This window comes from Zalophus californianus, chromosome 6, assembly GCF_009762305.2.
Source record: "Zalophus californianus isolate mZalCal1 chromosome 6, mZalCal1.pri.v2, whole genome shotgun sequence".
Taxonomy (NCBI): domain Eukaryota; kingdom Metazoa; phylum Chordata; class Mammalia; order Carnivora; family Otariidae; genus Zalophus; species Zalophus californianus.
The window spans coordinates 12,044,481-12,060,934 of record NC_045600.1 but is presented as its reverse complement, the minus strand read 5'-3'; the positions used below and the strand labels follow the sequence as shown (position 1 = coordinate 12,060,934).

The window sequence follows — 16,454 nt, the reverse complement described above, 5'->3', positions numbered from 1 at the left end:
TCATGATAGAGCAAATCATTCATTTCTTAAAGCCTGATGCACAGAAGAACCAAGGCAGAAAACCAACTAAGGGTTCAAATATTTGCCTTAAGTTTTTATTTATTTACATTCTTGAATTTTTATCTCCAAAGCAAACACTGTTGTAATTATAATGGACGATTAATTCCCTAGATGTATTAATTATGGCAAAGGCGTGCTGTAAACCCCTCAGATATATCCTATGTTCACATGACCTAAGTCCCAAAGACAGGAAAACAAGGTTCAGGTTCGTAACATTTTATATCTCATGATTGCTGGTTAAGGGCAAGAACTGTTTGCCTCTTCTGACATTTCATTTGCTAGCCTTCTTCCTTCTAGAGTGCTCAAATCTTGCTCTAACATGTGCTTAACCACCATTCCCCCTGGCCCCATTTGGCCCCTGCCCATGAGGCCTCCAAGTGCTTGGCACGTCTCACATTCCTCCAATGATCTGCACACGTCTCTCTCTCCCACTTGACTGGGTTTCTCCTGCCTCAGACCCTCCCCACCCCCTCATTTTTAGCAGATAAACTCCCTGCCAACGTCACCGAATTAAATTCCCACAACTTCCCTCCACCTCAATCCACCCGCCACCTGCCCTCCTTTCCCTCACTCCCGTCCCAAGAAAGGCAGCCTTCCTCTCTCAGGCCAACCCTCCGTGTTCCTTTTTTTTCTAAGATTTTGTGAGAGAGCGAGCGAGCGAGCGCACAAGCGAGCACAAGCAGGGGGAGCAGGAGGCAGAGGGAGAAGCAGGCTCCCCGCCACGCAAGGAGCCCAATGTGGTATTCAGTCCCAGGACCCCGGGATCATGATCTGAGCTGAAGGTAGACGCCCAACGACTGAGCCACCCAGGCGCCCGCCCCCCAGCCGTGTTCTGCTTCTATCAGCTCCCCCTTCTCAGAAACTCTCTGCATGGTCTTCAGCCTCTTGGTCTGGCCTAAGCTGTGTCCTCCCAGAAGCACTCACACAGGCTTCAGCCTCCCATCCTAACACAACTTTCCCTCCACCCAACTCATCTACTCAAGTCCTCTTTCCCCCTCACAGCCTGATTTCTCAGAGTCGCCTACAAACACATCTTTACTTGCTCATGACCAACTCAACCCACTTGACAATATGGCTTTTGCTTCCGCCATTCCATGAACACGGCTCAAGCTCAAAGCCAACAACTTCCCAGTCCCTAAATCCAATGGATTCTTCTCAAAACTTACCTTGCCAGGGCAGCAAGTACTTCCACACTTTTGACCTCTTCCTACCCTCTTGAACAGCCCTTGGCTTCAGTAACACCCCCACCCCTGACATTCATACCCCCTTTTTGGCAGTAATAATCACAACTTCTAAAATCCGTGTAGAAGTATAGGCTTTATAAATAAAGCACTTCCACAAGTGATACGTTTATTCATTTAATATTGTGAATGAATATGTTATCTGACCATTTACTATGTGGGGGTTCGAAGATGAAAGAAATCAGTCTCATAGTCAAGGCAATTTTGTTAAAGATCACAGAGAAAGGATCTATCAAAATCAGTACTCCATCTCCCAACTCTAAAAACCATGCTCCTTCCAATACCACCATCACATAAACTGTTAAAAATATTCAAGTTCCATATCTCAGAAAAAAGTGGAAGACATAACTGATTATCTTGTTGAAAAACCAAGAGCCCAATGATGCATATTACCTCTGAAAAGAAAAGGCTGACTAAAACCTCTCAGATCCTCTTTTCATACAAAATCTTCGGCATCTATTAAATTGTTCATATTTAACATTTCCAAGGCTCACACGGCATCCTAACAGCAACATCCGGTGAACACTTGAAGACGTTAGCTTCCGTAGCTCAACTGCTGCTATAAACAACATGTGTAAGTCATTTCTCCCCCTCCTAAAGAAAAAGTCAGCAGCTGTTTGCTAAAAAAACTTTTTTATTGTGGATAAAGACATTGCCAACTTACATATATCATTTTTATTTGGAGTATTTTTTTGCCTTGCAGTGCTCCTGAGAAATTCAGAAATGCATTGACTTTAGCTCTATAAAACACAACCCAATATTAAGGTTGGGTTGTAAATTTCCCACATTTAGATATTTCCCTAAAAACCAAAAGACAACTTATCAAGTTTAATTAGAGAAACCTTAGTAAGTTAAAAAGTAAAGACTGGCAAATAATCACAAATGTCAGAACATTAAAATACCATTACTTTTTCCATAGGAATATATAAAATAAATATCAGTTATACTTACTTGATATTTACAAAATTAAAGGAAATTTTTGTGGATGGAAGACATTTTAAATACTTTGATGTATGAAAAACTTCATTGGTTTTGAAAAATCAGATTCAAATGCTTTAAATCTGACGCATAATGGCACTCCCCCATTAATTCTTTATCACTCCCCTATCCCTGAAGACAAAGTTTGTTTTCCATCTACTAATTGGATAAGTATTTTGAGTCTCTTCCCCCTTTTTCAATTAACCATTAAAAGGTTAAAATAAAGGGGAGGCTTTGTTTGCAGAGGATAGTTAATGTTTTAATTGGCTGGTTTTAAGAAAGTCATTCCTTTTTCCCCATGTTTTTGTTATTTTAGTTTTGTTTCCTTTTTTTTTTTTTTAAAGATTTTATTTATTTATTTGAGAGAGAGAGAATGAGAGAGAGAGAGAGCACGAGAGGGAAGAGGGTCCGAGGGAGGAGCAGACCCCCCGCCGAGCAGGGAGCCCGATGCGGAACTCGATCCCGGGGCTCCGGGATCATGACCTGAGCCGAAGGCAGTCGCCCAACCGACGGAGCCACCCAGGCGCCCTTTTTTTTTTCTTTTAAAAATCGATAATGGCAGGGTCAAAAACTCAACCAACCATGATATGGGATTATATTAAAATCAAATTCAATGGCTGGATGGCTTTTCTACCATAGTATAGCAGTTGAAAACCATTAGGAACGTTGTGAAAAACTGGCAGCTAAAGCAAAATTCAACCACAAATTCTAGCAAGTTTAGAAGGCAGTAAACAGTAAAAGTACTGTAGTTAAAATATTGCAGTAAAAATACTGTCTGCCACGTCCTATTGCTAACATAACAACCATATGCTTCATCACTGTATGGTTACTAAGATTCCTTAGGCAGATGGCTCATCTCTGACACAACTTGGTTTCAGAAAAGTAGATGAGTTATGTCTGGTTCAGATCAACACACACTTAGTACGCATACCAGTGAGCTATAGTTTCAACCACGATACAACTGAAACATTAGGTACCACAGCTTGAAGACAAAGTCACATACTTAAATAGCAGCCATGAAAGGTCATGCTGTGATGTTAGATATGCAATCCACCCATAACCGCTTTCAAACTTGGGGGGGAGGAAATGCTCAAAATGTCCTCACAGGCCTTTAAAATATGATGATATGCTACTTAAATATGTAGCATGCATCTCCTTTTCAAATTAAAAGATGAAACTCTTTTTTGCATGTTCTCTTTCTTCAAAATGAAGGATCATGTGTCTTTTTTTTTTTTTAACTTAGAAACTTTTATTTCAGATGCTCCACACTGAAATGAAACTTCAATGGCAAGCAGCACATAATTTAGGATGGCCAGTGAAAGCATCTTTGGAAGGATCATATAAAACCTAAAGGTAATAATTTCATAGAGAAATAATAATGGGCAAAACGGACAAGAGGCAGTTTGACAGTTCTAATATAGAACCTGTACAACAGCTTCCTTTAAAGTGGAATGAACAAAGAACGGCGACATAAATACATTAGCTCGGGAGACAGATGATGTTCTGAAGCAGCGATGTCTCGGCTACTAAACATTTCAGAAAAACGAGCTTTACCCATCCACACATGAAGACTTCTAATCTTCCAATCTAAACACAGTAGACAGTAGACAGTTAATCACAGCAAAATTTACAAACAACCAAACTGAGCCCTGGCCAGGGCCAGGCCTATTTACATATTTGAATTAATATTATTTTCACCTTTCCTTGTTATACAGATGTTTCTATTTTCAAGGTATACTGAAATTTACAAAATTCGCAAGAAATGTCTTCAAATGTACAACTCCAACGACTAATACAAACACAAACATCCCGATATAATTAAGTTCCAGGTCAAGATTTTTTAGGATGGGTTTGTGAAAAATTAAAGAACTACTCCCTTCTTCTTTAGTTGCAAACACCCGGTGCTGGTGCTGTTGACGTCACTACCCTCAGTGACCATGAGGATGAGAACCGGGGACTCCTGGATCAACGCGCCTCTTCTAACCCTCCGCAGAAAGGGCAGGAGGTATCCCGTGCCGTGATATTGCCAACTGTAGGTACGTAAATGCAGCTGTTCAACTTAACACTTACCCAAAAGCTGTGTGCATGTGTGTGAGCGAACGTTTTTGAGATGTTACCTTTAAAAAGATACCTTGGCTCTTAAAACTAAATCATATCTCCACCGTATGTAACTCAGCATTAAAAAGGAACAAATCATGATACATGTAACAACTTGGAAAGGTCTCAAGGGAATTATGTTGAGTGAAAAAAGCCAATCCCAAAGGTTACATACTGCACGAGTCCATTTACACAGCACTCTTGAAGTGACCAGATTACAGAGCTTGAGAGCAGTCAGTGGTTGCCAGAGATTAGGCGGGCACGGGAAGGGAAGGAGGCCGCGATTATAAAATACAATAGGGCAGCTCGAGAGAGCCTTGATGAAACTGTTGGGTATCTGCACTGCACTGTAGTGCTGATCACAGTGATCGACAACGTGTGATAAAATTGCATAGAACCAAACACACACACATTCCACGTCTGGACACCTATGATCTCCGAGGCACAACCCTGTTGTTGGCCTGTCTATACACAAAGTCCTCTCCAGAGGACTAATGAAAAAAAAAAAAAAAAAAGACGACCAATATATGCTTCAGATCAATTGTTTGCACTATACAGATAAGCCACCATTATTTTCTCCTTTTTTGTAAATTTGATTATCTTTAAAAGATAAACCACATGTCTCTAGCTTAAATGAGCTTGAAAATCATAGAAATAAAGAGCTGATCTATAGCTACTAGAAATTTTTATCTTTCTTTATATTTTTCTTATTTTTTGTAAATTAAGATGAAAGATCAAATGTTTCTAGCTTAAATTTGGCCAACCAGAGAAGAAAAAAAAGCATATACTACAGCAAACACTGCCCCCTGTGACACCTGCAATTTCTAAAAGCAAAAAGAATATTTTTATTAAGTTTAGAGAATGTACAACTGCAAACAAATACATGACTTTTTCTGAAAGGCCACTTTGTGGTAAAGTACATACATATAGTGTTCATGGTTTCTTTAAAGTGCTACATATGTTGTCTCTGGCTTGAGAATCACCTATTGCTTTAAAAGGTCTTTCAACACAACTCCAGCGCTGTTGTCAGGTGACACTGGCAAAGGTGTAAATGTGGGCAACACATCTGAGATGGGTTTCAAAAGAAGATGCCCAGGCCCCCCAGGTCCAAGTCCAGCTGGGTTAATGAGAGGCACAGCCGCAGAGCGGGGAGCCAAGAATGGATTCACATCTGTTCTTCTACCAGATCTGGATTCTGTGGTATCTAGATGATAAAATACAAGTTAGTCAATCTCCTATATATTATTCAGTTAACACTGTACATGTGTTTTGGGTTCCTAGATTTGGCCCCCGAATAAATTTGATTCCTATGCTGCTGGGTTCTGGTTCCACTAAGCTGGGTCTATGACATATAAAGGGTAAAAAAAAGACAAGACAGGAAGCAAGAGGAATGGACAAAGAACTGGGGAGGGAGGAATATCTGTATGCACAGATAATACTTTATTAAACACATTAATATTGTTTGATATCCAAATAACAGTTACATAACTGATGAACTTCATTTACTTTAATAACGGCTTCTCAGAGGGTGTTTTCTAGGTTACAATGCAAATTTTCTAACTATTCACCTGAAACATGGAAAGATTTGAGAACTCCTTTCCCCCCAATAATTATGAGGGCCATGAAAAAACCTGGCACCAATTCCACAATGATAACAGTCAAATTTAATATTATTTACCCAAAGAAAAACAATTTTTTCGCATTACATTACCTGATCCTCCTTTTTTAGACATTCAGAGGTTTGAAACAATTCTCCATTAGATTATTTCTCTATCAAGTTACGTTAAAACTAGTTTTTTACTGGAATAGGTATCTGTTAATTCCCTAATGTCCTGGTGGATAGAATTCTGCTTTATTACCCAAGACGACTAACAACTTTCTTGTTAAGAGACAAGCACCACTCAAGCAATGGGAAACTCAAAATAAAAAGAAGCCTCTAATACAAAGAAAGCATTGAGACAAATTCATCCAATCAACTTAACTGGTTTACTGGGTCCCCAAGCTTTACTTCTCCGTGAATGACAACTTCCCAAACTCTGGAAAAGCTTCTGGTGCTCCTTAGTAAGCTCTGACCCTTGTCACACACTTCCAAATCCAGCATTAAAGACTAAGCTTGTCTTTTGTTGTTGTTTTTTAATGTAAACCCTGTACCAGCTCAGAATATCACTGGCTTTTTGTCTCTGATCAATCCAAACCAAGCTGGGCACATGTCTTGATAAGTGAAGAGAGGGAGAAAAGGGAAGAAGAGCGGGAAGAAGGGGAAGGGATGGAGGGGGGAGAGAGATGGAGCTGGAAGGGATGGAGACAGAAGGGAGGACAAGGGAGCAGGAGACATTGCCATCATGAATTCTGGAATCCACTTGAAGATGCTACAGCCTAGTGTAGCAAGAAAAAAAGTATGGTTTTGTTTTGTTTTTAAGGATTTTATTTATTTATTTGACAGAGGGGGAGAGAAAGAGTACAAGCAGGTGGAGCAGCAGGCAGAGGGAGAGGGAGACGCAGGGAGAGCCCGATGTGGGACTCGATCCCAGGACACTGGGATCATGACCTGAGTGGAAGGCAGATGCTTAACCGACTGAGCCACCCACGCACCCCAAGAAAAAAGTGTTTTCAGTATAGTCTGTAGCTGTTAAAGTGAAGACTCTTTATTACATTTAGGAACCACACCTTTTATCCAAACAAATTTTACCATTTCTTTTTATATAAAAGTTCAGGAAAATAGAAATATTCAGCTAAATTAGACTTTAAGAGAGTTTTTTAAAATTTCAAAATATAAATTCTTCAATATTTTATCCAAATTTAAGTATCTGATGTGATATAAACTTGAGGGTATATAATAACACACTTTTACAGTCCAACTAGTGAACATTTTAGTCTGTATTAAAATACGAAGATTTCAGATAAAAGAGAGACTTTCTAATAAACGATCTGTTCATAGTCTAATGGATTATACTGCAATTTCAACTCAAGAAAATTTACTGCATGCTTGTAATATTGGGACATAAATATAAATAAGGCCCTTTTGACCTAGTGGGATAGAAAACCATACATACAAATCACAGAACCACCAAACCATTTGTTTCTAGGCAGACCTTTTAACATACAAGAATGCTTCAATACATTCTTGGATGTCTAAGCCAGTTTACTAAACCGCTCTTATAAGTTATATTACTAACATACCAAGGTTTGGTTATTGAATGTTCACACTTAGATGTTCACAGGGAGAAAAACCTTTCTCTAACTATAAACTACACTTTTTTTTTTTTTTGAGGGTAATTTGCCATTATATTTTAATTCTTAAGAAATGTCTACATGTAGGTATTATACTTACAAAAATTAATCTTAAGGGAAACATTAAGGACGTGTGCAAAAATTTATCAAGGATGTTCATCACAGCAATATTTATAAGAGAAACTGAAACAATCTGAATATAAACTACACTTTTAACTCTAATTTAGCAATAAGCACCTTTAGTGTGAAAGAAAAACAGATGACCAAGCAAAGGTTTACTGGTTCACCAGCACTTCCAAGAATAATTCAAAGTGGCTTATGCAGAGAGAAGAGTTATTTCAATATACAAAGGAAAAATATTTCATATTGTGTAGGTTAATCTAAGCTAATTTAGTATCAGATTGCTACAGAATATATGAAGCCAAAATCTAATGCCTTACTGGAATTTTGGAAGAAGTCACTGCACGTTTTCAAAAACACTAAAAATTTAGTTAAGATCACGGTAAAACATAATCATAAATTAAACATTCAATTTTTTAAATTGTAGAAAAAATAAATATCTGGTTTTACCTTTAAAACTTTCTGGTACATTTGTAACTACTTTTCTCCTTCCTGGTGAATCCAGAGGTTTCATATCATGAACAGAAAGCTTTGGTGGTGGAACAGATGGATGAGATTCTGTTTCTAGAAATTTAACAAAAAGTTCTGAAAAAGACTAAGGAAATAATATTTGGGTTATATATTAGGCAGATATTAAATTATACTTATTACAAGCAAAAAAATGTACCAGCTACTCTAATTAAATATCAAAAACTAATCATGCCTTCTGAATCATTTCTTTATAATTAAGCTTTATGGACCATTAAAACTACTAGTGCTTTAGTTATGTTTATCAATTAAAACCTTTAGCAATATAATCAATAATGTTTGATGATAACATTTGTTACAAACCTTAGTCATAATTAGCTACCTGATGACAAATTTCTTGCCACTGATGGCACTTAAGACATCATCTTAAATCATTTTAGTTCTATTTACATGGACATGAAACACAGCATCAAAAACAAGTATTAAAAGTCATATTTAATCAATGAATATAGCAAAAGCTCACCAGTAATATTATCAGATTAAAATAATGTAGTGTAAACCTTTCCTTTGTTTTTATAAGATTTTATTTTTAAGTAATCTCTATACCCAACATGGGGCACAAACCCACAACCCCTGCTCCACCGACTGAGTCAGCCAGGCACCCCTAGCCCTCTCCTTTAAAATAAATTTCATGCCATCTGATTTAAGCTAGGGTATTTTTTTATCTTCAACCAGCTCTGGGTATGTTACCTATCCTCAGTTTCTTCTTTATTAAAAAACAAAGAAAAATAAAGAAGCAAACTCCACATTATAATTCACAGCTACTCAATTTATTTATTTTTAGTTTAGTTTTATTTATTTATTTATTTAAGTAATCTCTACACCCAATGTGGGGCTTGAACTCATGGCCCCAAGATCAAGAGTCAATGCTCTTCCAAATGAGCCAGCCAGGTGTCCCGAGCTACTCAGTTTATTAATGTTCATTCAGACTACTAGGCACTGTGTTTTCATGTTTATTAACTTCTTCCTCCTGCCAAGATGTAAGTCTGTTGAGGGCAGGCACTTTGTCTTCTGGTTTGCTGCTGCATCCCCAAAGTTGAGAACAGTCTGGTACACAGCAGGCGCTCAGTAAGTAAGTGCTGAATGACCAGGTAGATAAAAACATGCATAAAATAAAGCCTCTGTCTTTAAGAATCTCGTAATTTAGTAGTAAGACAAATGATGCTGTGCCTATAGCAGCATGATCAAATACAAAAATACTTAATACTTTGAAAAACAAAAGTACTGTATAAATAAAAAGCTAAAATAAAACATATATGCAATAAATTTATTTAAACTGGCTTAATGGGGCGCCTGGGTGGTTCAGTCAGTTAAGCGTCGGCCTTCAGCTCAGGTCATGATCCCAGGGTCCTGGGATTGAGTCCCATATCGGGCTCCCTGCTCAGCGAGGAGCCTGCTTCTCCCTCTCCCTCTGCCACTCTCCCTGCTTGTGCTCTCTGTCAAATAAGTAAATAAAATCTTTAAAAATAAATAAACAAGTAAAATAAATAAACTGGCTTATTATCCTTAAGCTAATCACCTCTCTGGATCTCAAGTTTCCACAACTCCAAAATAAAAGGGCTGTATAATGAAATAATCTAAAAAAGAAATCTGATTTTCACAAATGAATGTGAGGCACAACCATTTCACCACTCATATTCAGAGCAAGAATAAAATTGGCTCTTACACTATTAAGCACAGATTGTTGATTTGGTCTCAGAGGCGTGTTGGGGACACTTTTTGATCCTCCTCCAAGCCACCCAGTCATCCACCTGGTAACACCACCCTGATCTTCATGAAGCAACTAAAAGATTATTTTAAAACAGAAAAGTTTTATCAATACAAGAAAAGAAAAAAGTAAGAACTATTTTTACTTGATTTCAGATGGTAGCACACTATGCTTTTCAAGTCCAACTCCTAGTAAATGTTTCTTACTGGGAGAGGCTACACATACAATAAAATGCCATCCTAAGCACTACCTCAAATCAGAGCTGGGGCTTGTCATGTCTCAAAATTTAGCATTTTGACAGGAGACGTGACTTATAAGTGACAAAACTAGTATTACACAAGTTGAACAAATCCACCTCTTCATGGTAGTATGAACTGGTCCATTTCCCCATTACTGAGAAAAAGGAAAAGCTGTATAATATAGAGTAAAAGAAGACACTTTTATATGATGCCACTATCTGAGTTATAAAAATATTCAGAATGGCTTTCCATTGTTCAGTTACCTGCTCCATTTCCTCCCTCTTGATACCCAGGATGCTTCCCATTAATCGTAGCACCTCGTGGCGCTGATGTTTTGGTGTGTGGAAATGTCCAATGAAGAGGTTTCTCATTAGGACTCTGTGAAAATAAAGGCGGAAACAACTCAGGCTAACTCAATAGTTATGCCCATATTTAGTGCACCCACACAATAAACACTAAACATATATTATACTTTAAAAAGTTACCAAGAAACCACTAACCAACAAAAGATTTTGAAGTACTTAAAAAAAAAAACAAAAAAAACCTCTTGACAAGTCTAATCAAAGACATTTCAAACAATCTAAAAATGCATACCTTTTAAAACATCAATTATTACCCACTTACTTTCTCCAACCGAATCAATCAACTGAGATGGTGCTCAGTGACTCTCAGTGTCTGTCTGGCTTCTGCCTTAAGATACTCCCGATGTCTCCCTCCCCACCTCAAATGGTGAGGACAGCTCTTGTGCTTCACAGGTATGCTTCTACTCCCACACTCACATTTATTAAAAATTTGCTAATAATATCAAAATCTTTAAAATATTAATGATATATTACATATATACCTAGGTTTCAGACCTAATGCACTGAAGCAAGGTATGTTCTTTAAGGACAGCTAGAGAGAGTTAAAAAGAATGCTAAGAATAAAACTTTTTATTTTCTACACACTTCCTACTATGGTGATGTTTTAACTCTTCCACATGGTTTTAAGAAAAAGAATTTGAGCTGGGAAAAATCCATTTAAAAACCAAGAGAAGTTATTCTACTGACTCCTCATGAAAACCACCTACATCTCATCACCATACAAGAAAAGCCTTTTTAAAAACTTAATCACATATAAACATCTACATGTAGAAGTTCTTTTTACTGTAAAGGTAATCTCCATAAAATACATAAAAGTTAAAAGGCAGAGCATACTTGTCCACTTTTCCTTCTGTGCTGTTTACTAAGTTCATCAATTTCTTTTGTACATCATCCAGCATTTCTTGTCGGAGTTCATCTGTTTTAAAACGTGAATAAAGACAGTCATTAACTGACTAAAATAGCCTGGATGAATATATAATGAGATTTATAACATCTTTCCTATAAATTTTGAATATATACACTTATTCTAATTAGTAATATTTAATAACTTCCATCTCTTCTTTGGTTCAGGAACTGGGCTTTCTGGTATAGAAATTACCTGGCAGCCAGACTATGCCTTTATTCACACAGTTTATCCCCAATAAAGTATTCGATTCTTCAACAGAAAATTTAAAAACCGAAAAAGGGTTTTCATTCTCTTCAGAAACTTAATAGCAAAAAAGAGATTTTTCACCACTGCTTCCGTGCATAAAACATTTCCAGAGCCACTCTTTAATGGGGGAGAAATGGAAAGGACAATTTTAGATTTTCCTTTTCCATTTTCCTGGCTGGACTCTAGTTTTTGGTGAGCTAAGAAGGATATTTAATACAACTAAGAGCACGGCTCGGGGTGCAGCTCATAGGACAAAGTATTCTGAGGTATATAGGTTGCAAAACCCAATTCAGATCACTGGTTCTGAACTACTAATCAAAATAACGATAGCTTATGTGACTAATTCAGAAGAATGCTGGACTTTTATAATTCTTATTTAAATCTGTAAAATCTTGGTGGAACAGCTGGAATCCAAGCAGTATTACAGGCAAAGTCTAGAATTACAACAGGAGATACCCCGTTCATAAATCCAACTGTGCCACAGGGCCAACAATTCCCAGATGAAGGAACTCTCAGCCAGACCCAGGGAGGTTTGATACCTGTCACCTCAGGAATGGATAATTCGACCTGAAGGAGATGCTTACCCAAGCTAGATTACAAGTTTGGTTCTGAAAGAAATGAAGAGATTGCTCTGCAGCAGCGCTCTACTTTTCAAATCAAGAAACACTCCAATCCAAACACTAGACTCTGACCTCTTTCCACAAAACTATTCTGAATTATGCTGCATTTTCCTCGTGGTAGCTGAACACAAGTCCCCTTGTCAGATATAGGACTCACTAATATTTTCTCCCATTCCGTGGGTTGTCACTTTGCTTTCTTGATGCTATCCTTTGAAGTACAAGAGTTTTTAATTTTGATGAGGTCCAACTTTTTTCTTTTGTTACCTGTGCTTTTAGAGTCACATCAAAGAAATCAATGCCTAATTCAACATCACTAAGATTTATTCCTGTGTATTCTTCTAAAAGTTTTATAATTTTAACTCTAAAATGCAGGTCTGTGATCCATTTTGAGTTAATTTTCACGCATGGTGTGAGGTAAGGATCAATTTCGTTCTTGTGCACGTAGATATCCAGTTGTTCCAGCACCGTATGTTGAAAAAACTGTTTTTTGGTACCCTTGTTGAAAACCAACTGATGAGATATGTATGGTTTATTTCTGGACTCTCAATTCCTACTACAAGACTTCTGCAGATATTTTTTCTTCTACCTGAGAAGCTCTTTTCCATCAGGACCGCCTATTAACTTTTATTCACCTTCACATCTAAGTTTGTAGGTCACTTCCTCAAAGTTTTCTCTAAACCCTACAGATTAGGCCAGATCCATCTGCTTTATGTTTTCAATCTGCCTTGCACAATGCCTAATATTCTGATTTAAAGTACTAAGTGTATATACAAAAATGTCCAGTTTAATTGTTTGCAATGGCTTGTGGTTCTTCTAAATTGCAAAAATCTAAATTGCAAAATGTAATTCATGTAACAGGCTAACTTTACCAAAATAGAGATGGTTGCCATAACCATATTATAAAAGCAAGATTTGTGTTTGGAAAATCTACTACAAACGTTTCCTTTCCTGTCTTTCCAGTAAGGAATTTAAGCTTGGACATTAAGAAAAAAGAGAGAGAACAAGATTACTATTAAAGTCTGAGTCAGTAAAAGACATTTTAGATTCTTAATGTGCACATATATACTACGAACACATGGTGCTATTTGGGCCCTTTCTATTACTACATTCTGAATGTAAATAGAATTCTCAACTATTCAGAGGAAGAACAGCAAATAAATTAGTATTTTGTTGATGTTCTGAATTAACCATTCCACTCGTGGACTACGGTAAGAGCCAGAGTAACGATGGGCACAGTCCTCTGTTCCATCTTCCCCCACTATGGAAGGGCAGCAGAGAAAGAGAGGTCAAATTTACCTCCACCTTCCCTTTCTCTCAGATCTCCATCTACTTTCTTCTAAAATTAATGATGTTTTATATTGATTATATATCAAAATAATAATATTCTGAGCTATATAAAATGTTACTAAAATTAACTTCACCTGTATCTTTTTATTTTTAACATGGCTACTAAACATTAATAATTATACATGTGGCCTGCATTATATTTTTATTGGACAGCACCGCTTTGGAGCATAACCAGAATGTAACCACTACAGTATACTGTCTCTTATTAAAAAAAAGAAAAGAAAGATAAAACTGAATGATAGACATCTTCAGAGTAAAATTCATAGAGCAAAGAGTTGATTTTGCTCTGATTAAAATTTTAATAAAATAAATTAGAAAAATTTAATTTTGCTCTATAAAAAAACAGATCAAGAAATCTATATTAATAAAGTTCAAATCAAGGGGCGCCTGGGTGGCTCAGTCAGTTTAGTGTCTGACTCTTGATTTTGGCTCAGATCATGATCCTGGGGTCCTGGGACCGAGTCCCGCATCCAGCTCTGCACTCAGCAGGGAGTCTGAGATTCTCTCCCTCTGCCCCTCCCCTCCCCTGCCCCGGACCCCCCATTCTCTCTCTCACAAAATAAATAAATCTTTAAAAAAAAAATAAAGTTCGGGGTGCCTGGGTGGCTCAATGAGTTAAGCGTCTGCCTCTAGCTCAGGGCGCGATCCCAGGGTCCTGAGCCCTGTATCGAGCTCCCTGCTCAGCGGGGAGCCTGCTTCTCCCTCTCCTGCTCCTGCTCCCCCTGCCTGTGCGCTCTGTCAAATAAATAAAACCGTAAAATAAATAAATAAATAGATAGAGAGATAGATAGATAGATAAATAAAATAAAGTTCAAGTCAAAGATATCTTCTTAATGAAATTAATATTAGTATAATTTTGATTAAAATCTCTGTTCTAAAAGGTAGGGTCAAAACAGCCTTATGGCCAAAATTATAGAATAAAAATTTCTTAAACTCATCAGAATACAAGTTAGTCCTAAACTATAATGTGATAGAGAACTGATAACTCTGCATATCCTTGCAGGCATGCAGAGGGCTGTTTCAATTTCAAGTAGTAGTTTAAACATATTCTGATACTGAAGTCTATGAAAAAACCCTCAGAATTTGGAGGAAAGGCTTGGAAGAACGGTATTAACTAGGAAAGGTTTAGAAAAGAAAGTCAAATACTGACTTCAAAGGTCCCTACAGACTTCTCTTTTTCTCCAGGCACCCTTATTTTCCTCCCATCAGAGATTCTGAATATTTCTCCACAAAAACTGAACACTAACTCAAACCACAATTTGAAATCAGAACTGTATTTATATGGGTAGACAAAATAACGGTTATTCAGAAATGGGTCTTTAGCCAAATATAATATCCCTGTGAAATAATCTAACATGCCAAAATAATTCTTTGGAAGTTAAAAAAAGAAAATAAAAGGCACGGGGATATGCTTTAAAGTTGAGCAATAAAGCAACTAAGAGTTAGTCTAGTTTAGGGGAAGAGTTACTCTAAATATATGCCATCCTAAAACCTGCCATATCACAGCCTCTTCTCCATAATGCCTAGAGAGGACGCTGCGGACCTCACCACTTGATTTAAAATCAAAACTGAACATTAAAATGTACTGACTACAACAAATAAGTCCATCATAACTTTACATTTTATTTGTGATTAGTAACACTGCATTATCATACTGTCTTCAGAGCACATCGTAAAATTAAGTCACACTCCTTACAAAGTCATCTGGCTGTTGCATGACTTAGCTCCCTTGGACAAGACTCAAGTCAGATTTATTTAACAGTCACCTGACAGAGAAAAGAAAGGTGATTGGAACATGACTTGAGGGTCAGAAGACCTGCATATGAGTCACAGTCCTTTCACCAGGGCCAGACGCTGTTGCCTATTTTGTAAAATATGCATGCTTAATCTCAAAGGATTTTCAATCTACTGATTAAATGTGACTTTTCTAAACAGTGAAGTGCTGTATTAAGCATTAGTACTCACTCATCTGATCTCTTAAAATAACTAAAGAATTCATCTTTTACCCCTAACCAATACCAATAATGCATCATTTCAGCTACTATTAACACTGATAATTTTGCCTCCGTTTTCTCTTGTCCTCTTTACGAACCAAGGAGCCAAGAGAAGGAAGAAAAAAATGTTAGAAGATGATTTCATTTATAGATATGTTGGTAAATAAACTGGGTCTAGTGTCTTACTTGCACAAGCTACCTAAAAAATAAATGTGAATCTTAATACATTAAATCCAATATAAGGAAACTTAGCCTCTTCATTTCATTAAATGTAATCAAAGCAAAGGCTAGAAATTAGATGATCTTTTTATCACAGAATTTCAACTTCTACAAGATCAATTTCTTTATAAACACCAAATAATACTTTTTAAAGGCATTTTATATTTAACATTTGAAGTTAAGACATACCGGCATCTGCTTTGTCTTTTAACTCAATTCTTTTCAACCATATCATAGAATTTTAAGGTCTGAAGTACATGGTGAGTGCTTTCTCATTCCCTAACTGTAATTAATAATTGATGAATGAAAAGTAATTTTTGAAATTCCACTTCCTAGCAATGAACTCACATGAAAAGACTTTATTAATACAATATAAGCTCACTAATTTGAATTTCACTAGGTCCGAATCTGTGACTCCATTAAAATAGCAACACTGAGGTCTCTTGGATTATTTGTACAATTAAGTTAGAGTTACTATATGCATTTACAACAGGTCTTATATAAATATCTTTAATGTAACCAGATCAAATTTATTTTCCCTCTCCACCCTCCTCCTC

General features: G+C 36.9%; 1 protein-coding gene across 5 annotated transcripts in view; it reads right to left on the bottom strand.

Moving 5' to 3' along the window:
• Positions 1–2,719: 2,719 nt before the first annotated feature.
• Positions 2,720–16,454, bottom strand: part of TRIP11 (thyroid hormone receptor interactor 11) — a 64,725-nt gene continuing 50,990 nt past the window's right edge. For 2 of the 5 annotated variants that reach the window (XM_027569320.2, XM_027569319.1), the window contains 5 exons: positions 11,399–11,480; positions 10,466–10,580; positions 9,922–10,038; positions 8,178–8,322; positions 5,273–5,580 (listed from right to left, as the gene is read on the bottom strand). In XM_027569320.2, coding sequence (XP_027425121.1) covers positions 5,360–5,580; positions 8,178–8,322; positions 9,922–10,038; positions 10,466–10,580; positions 11,399–11,480 — 680 coding nt within the window. In that variant the 3' untranslated portion in view covers positions 5,273–5,359. Of the gene's footprint in view, positions 5,581–8,177; positions 8,323–9,921; positions 10,039–10,465; positions 10,581–11,398; positions 11,481–16,454 lie in introns of those variants that run through there. The other 3 variants (XR_003515601.1, XR_003515603.1, XM_027569318.2) reach the window with 2 other exon arrangements.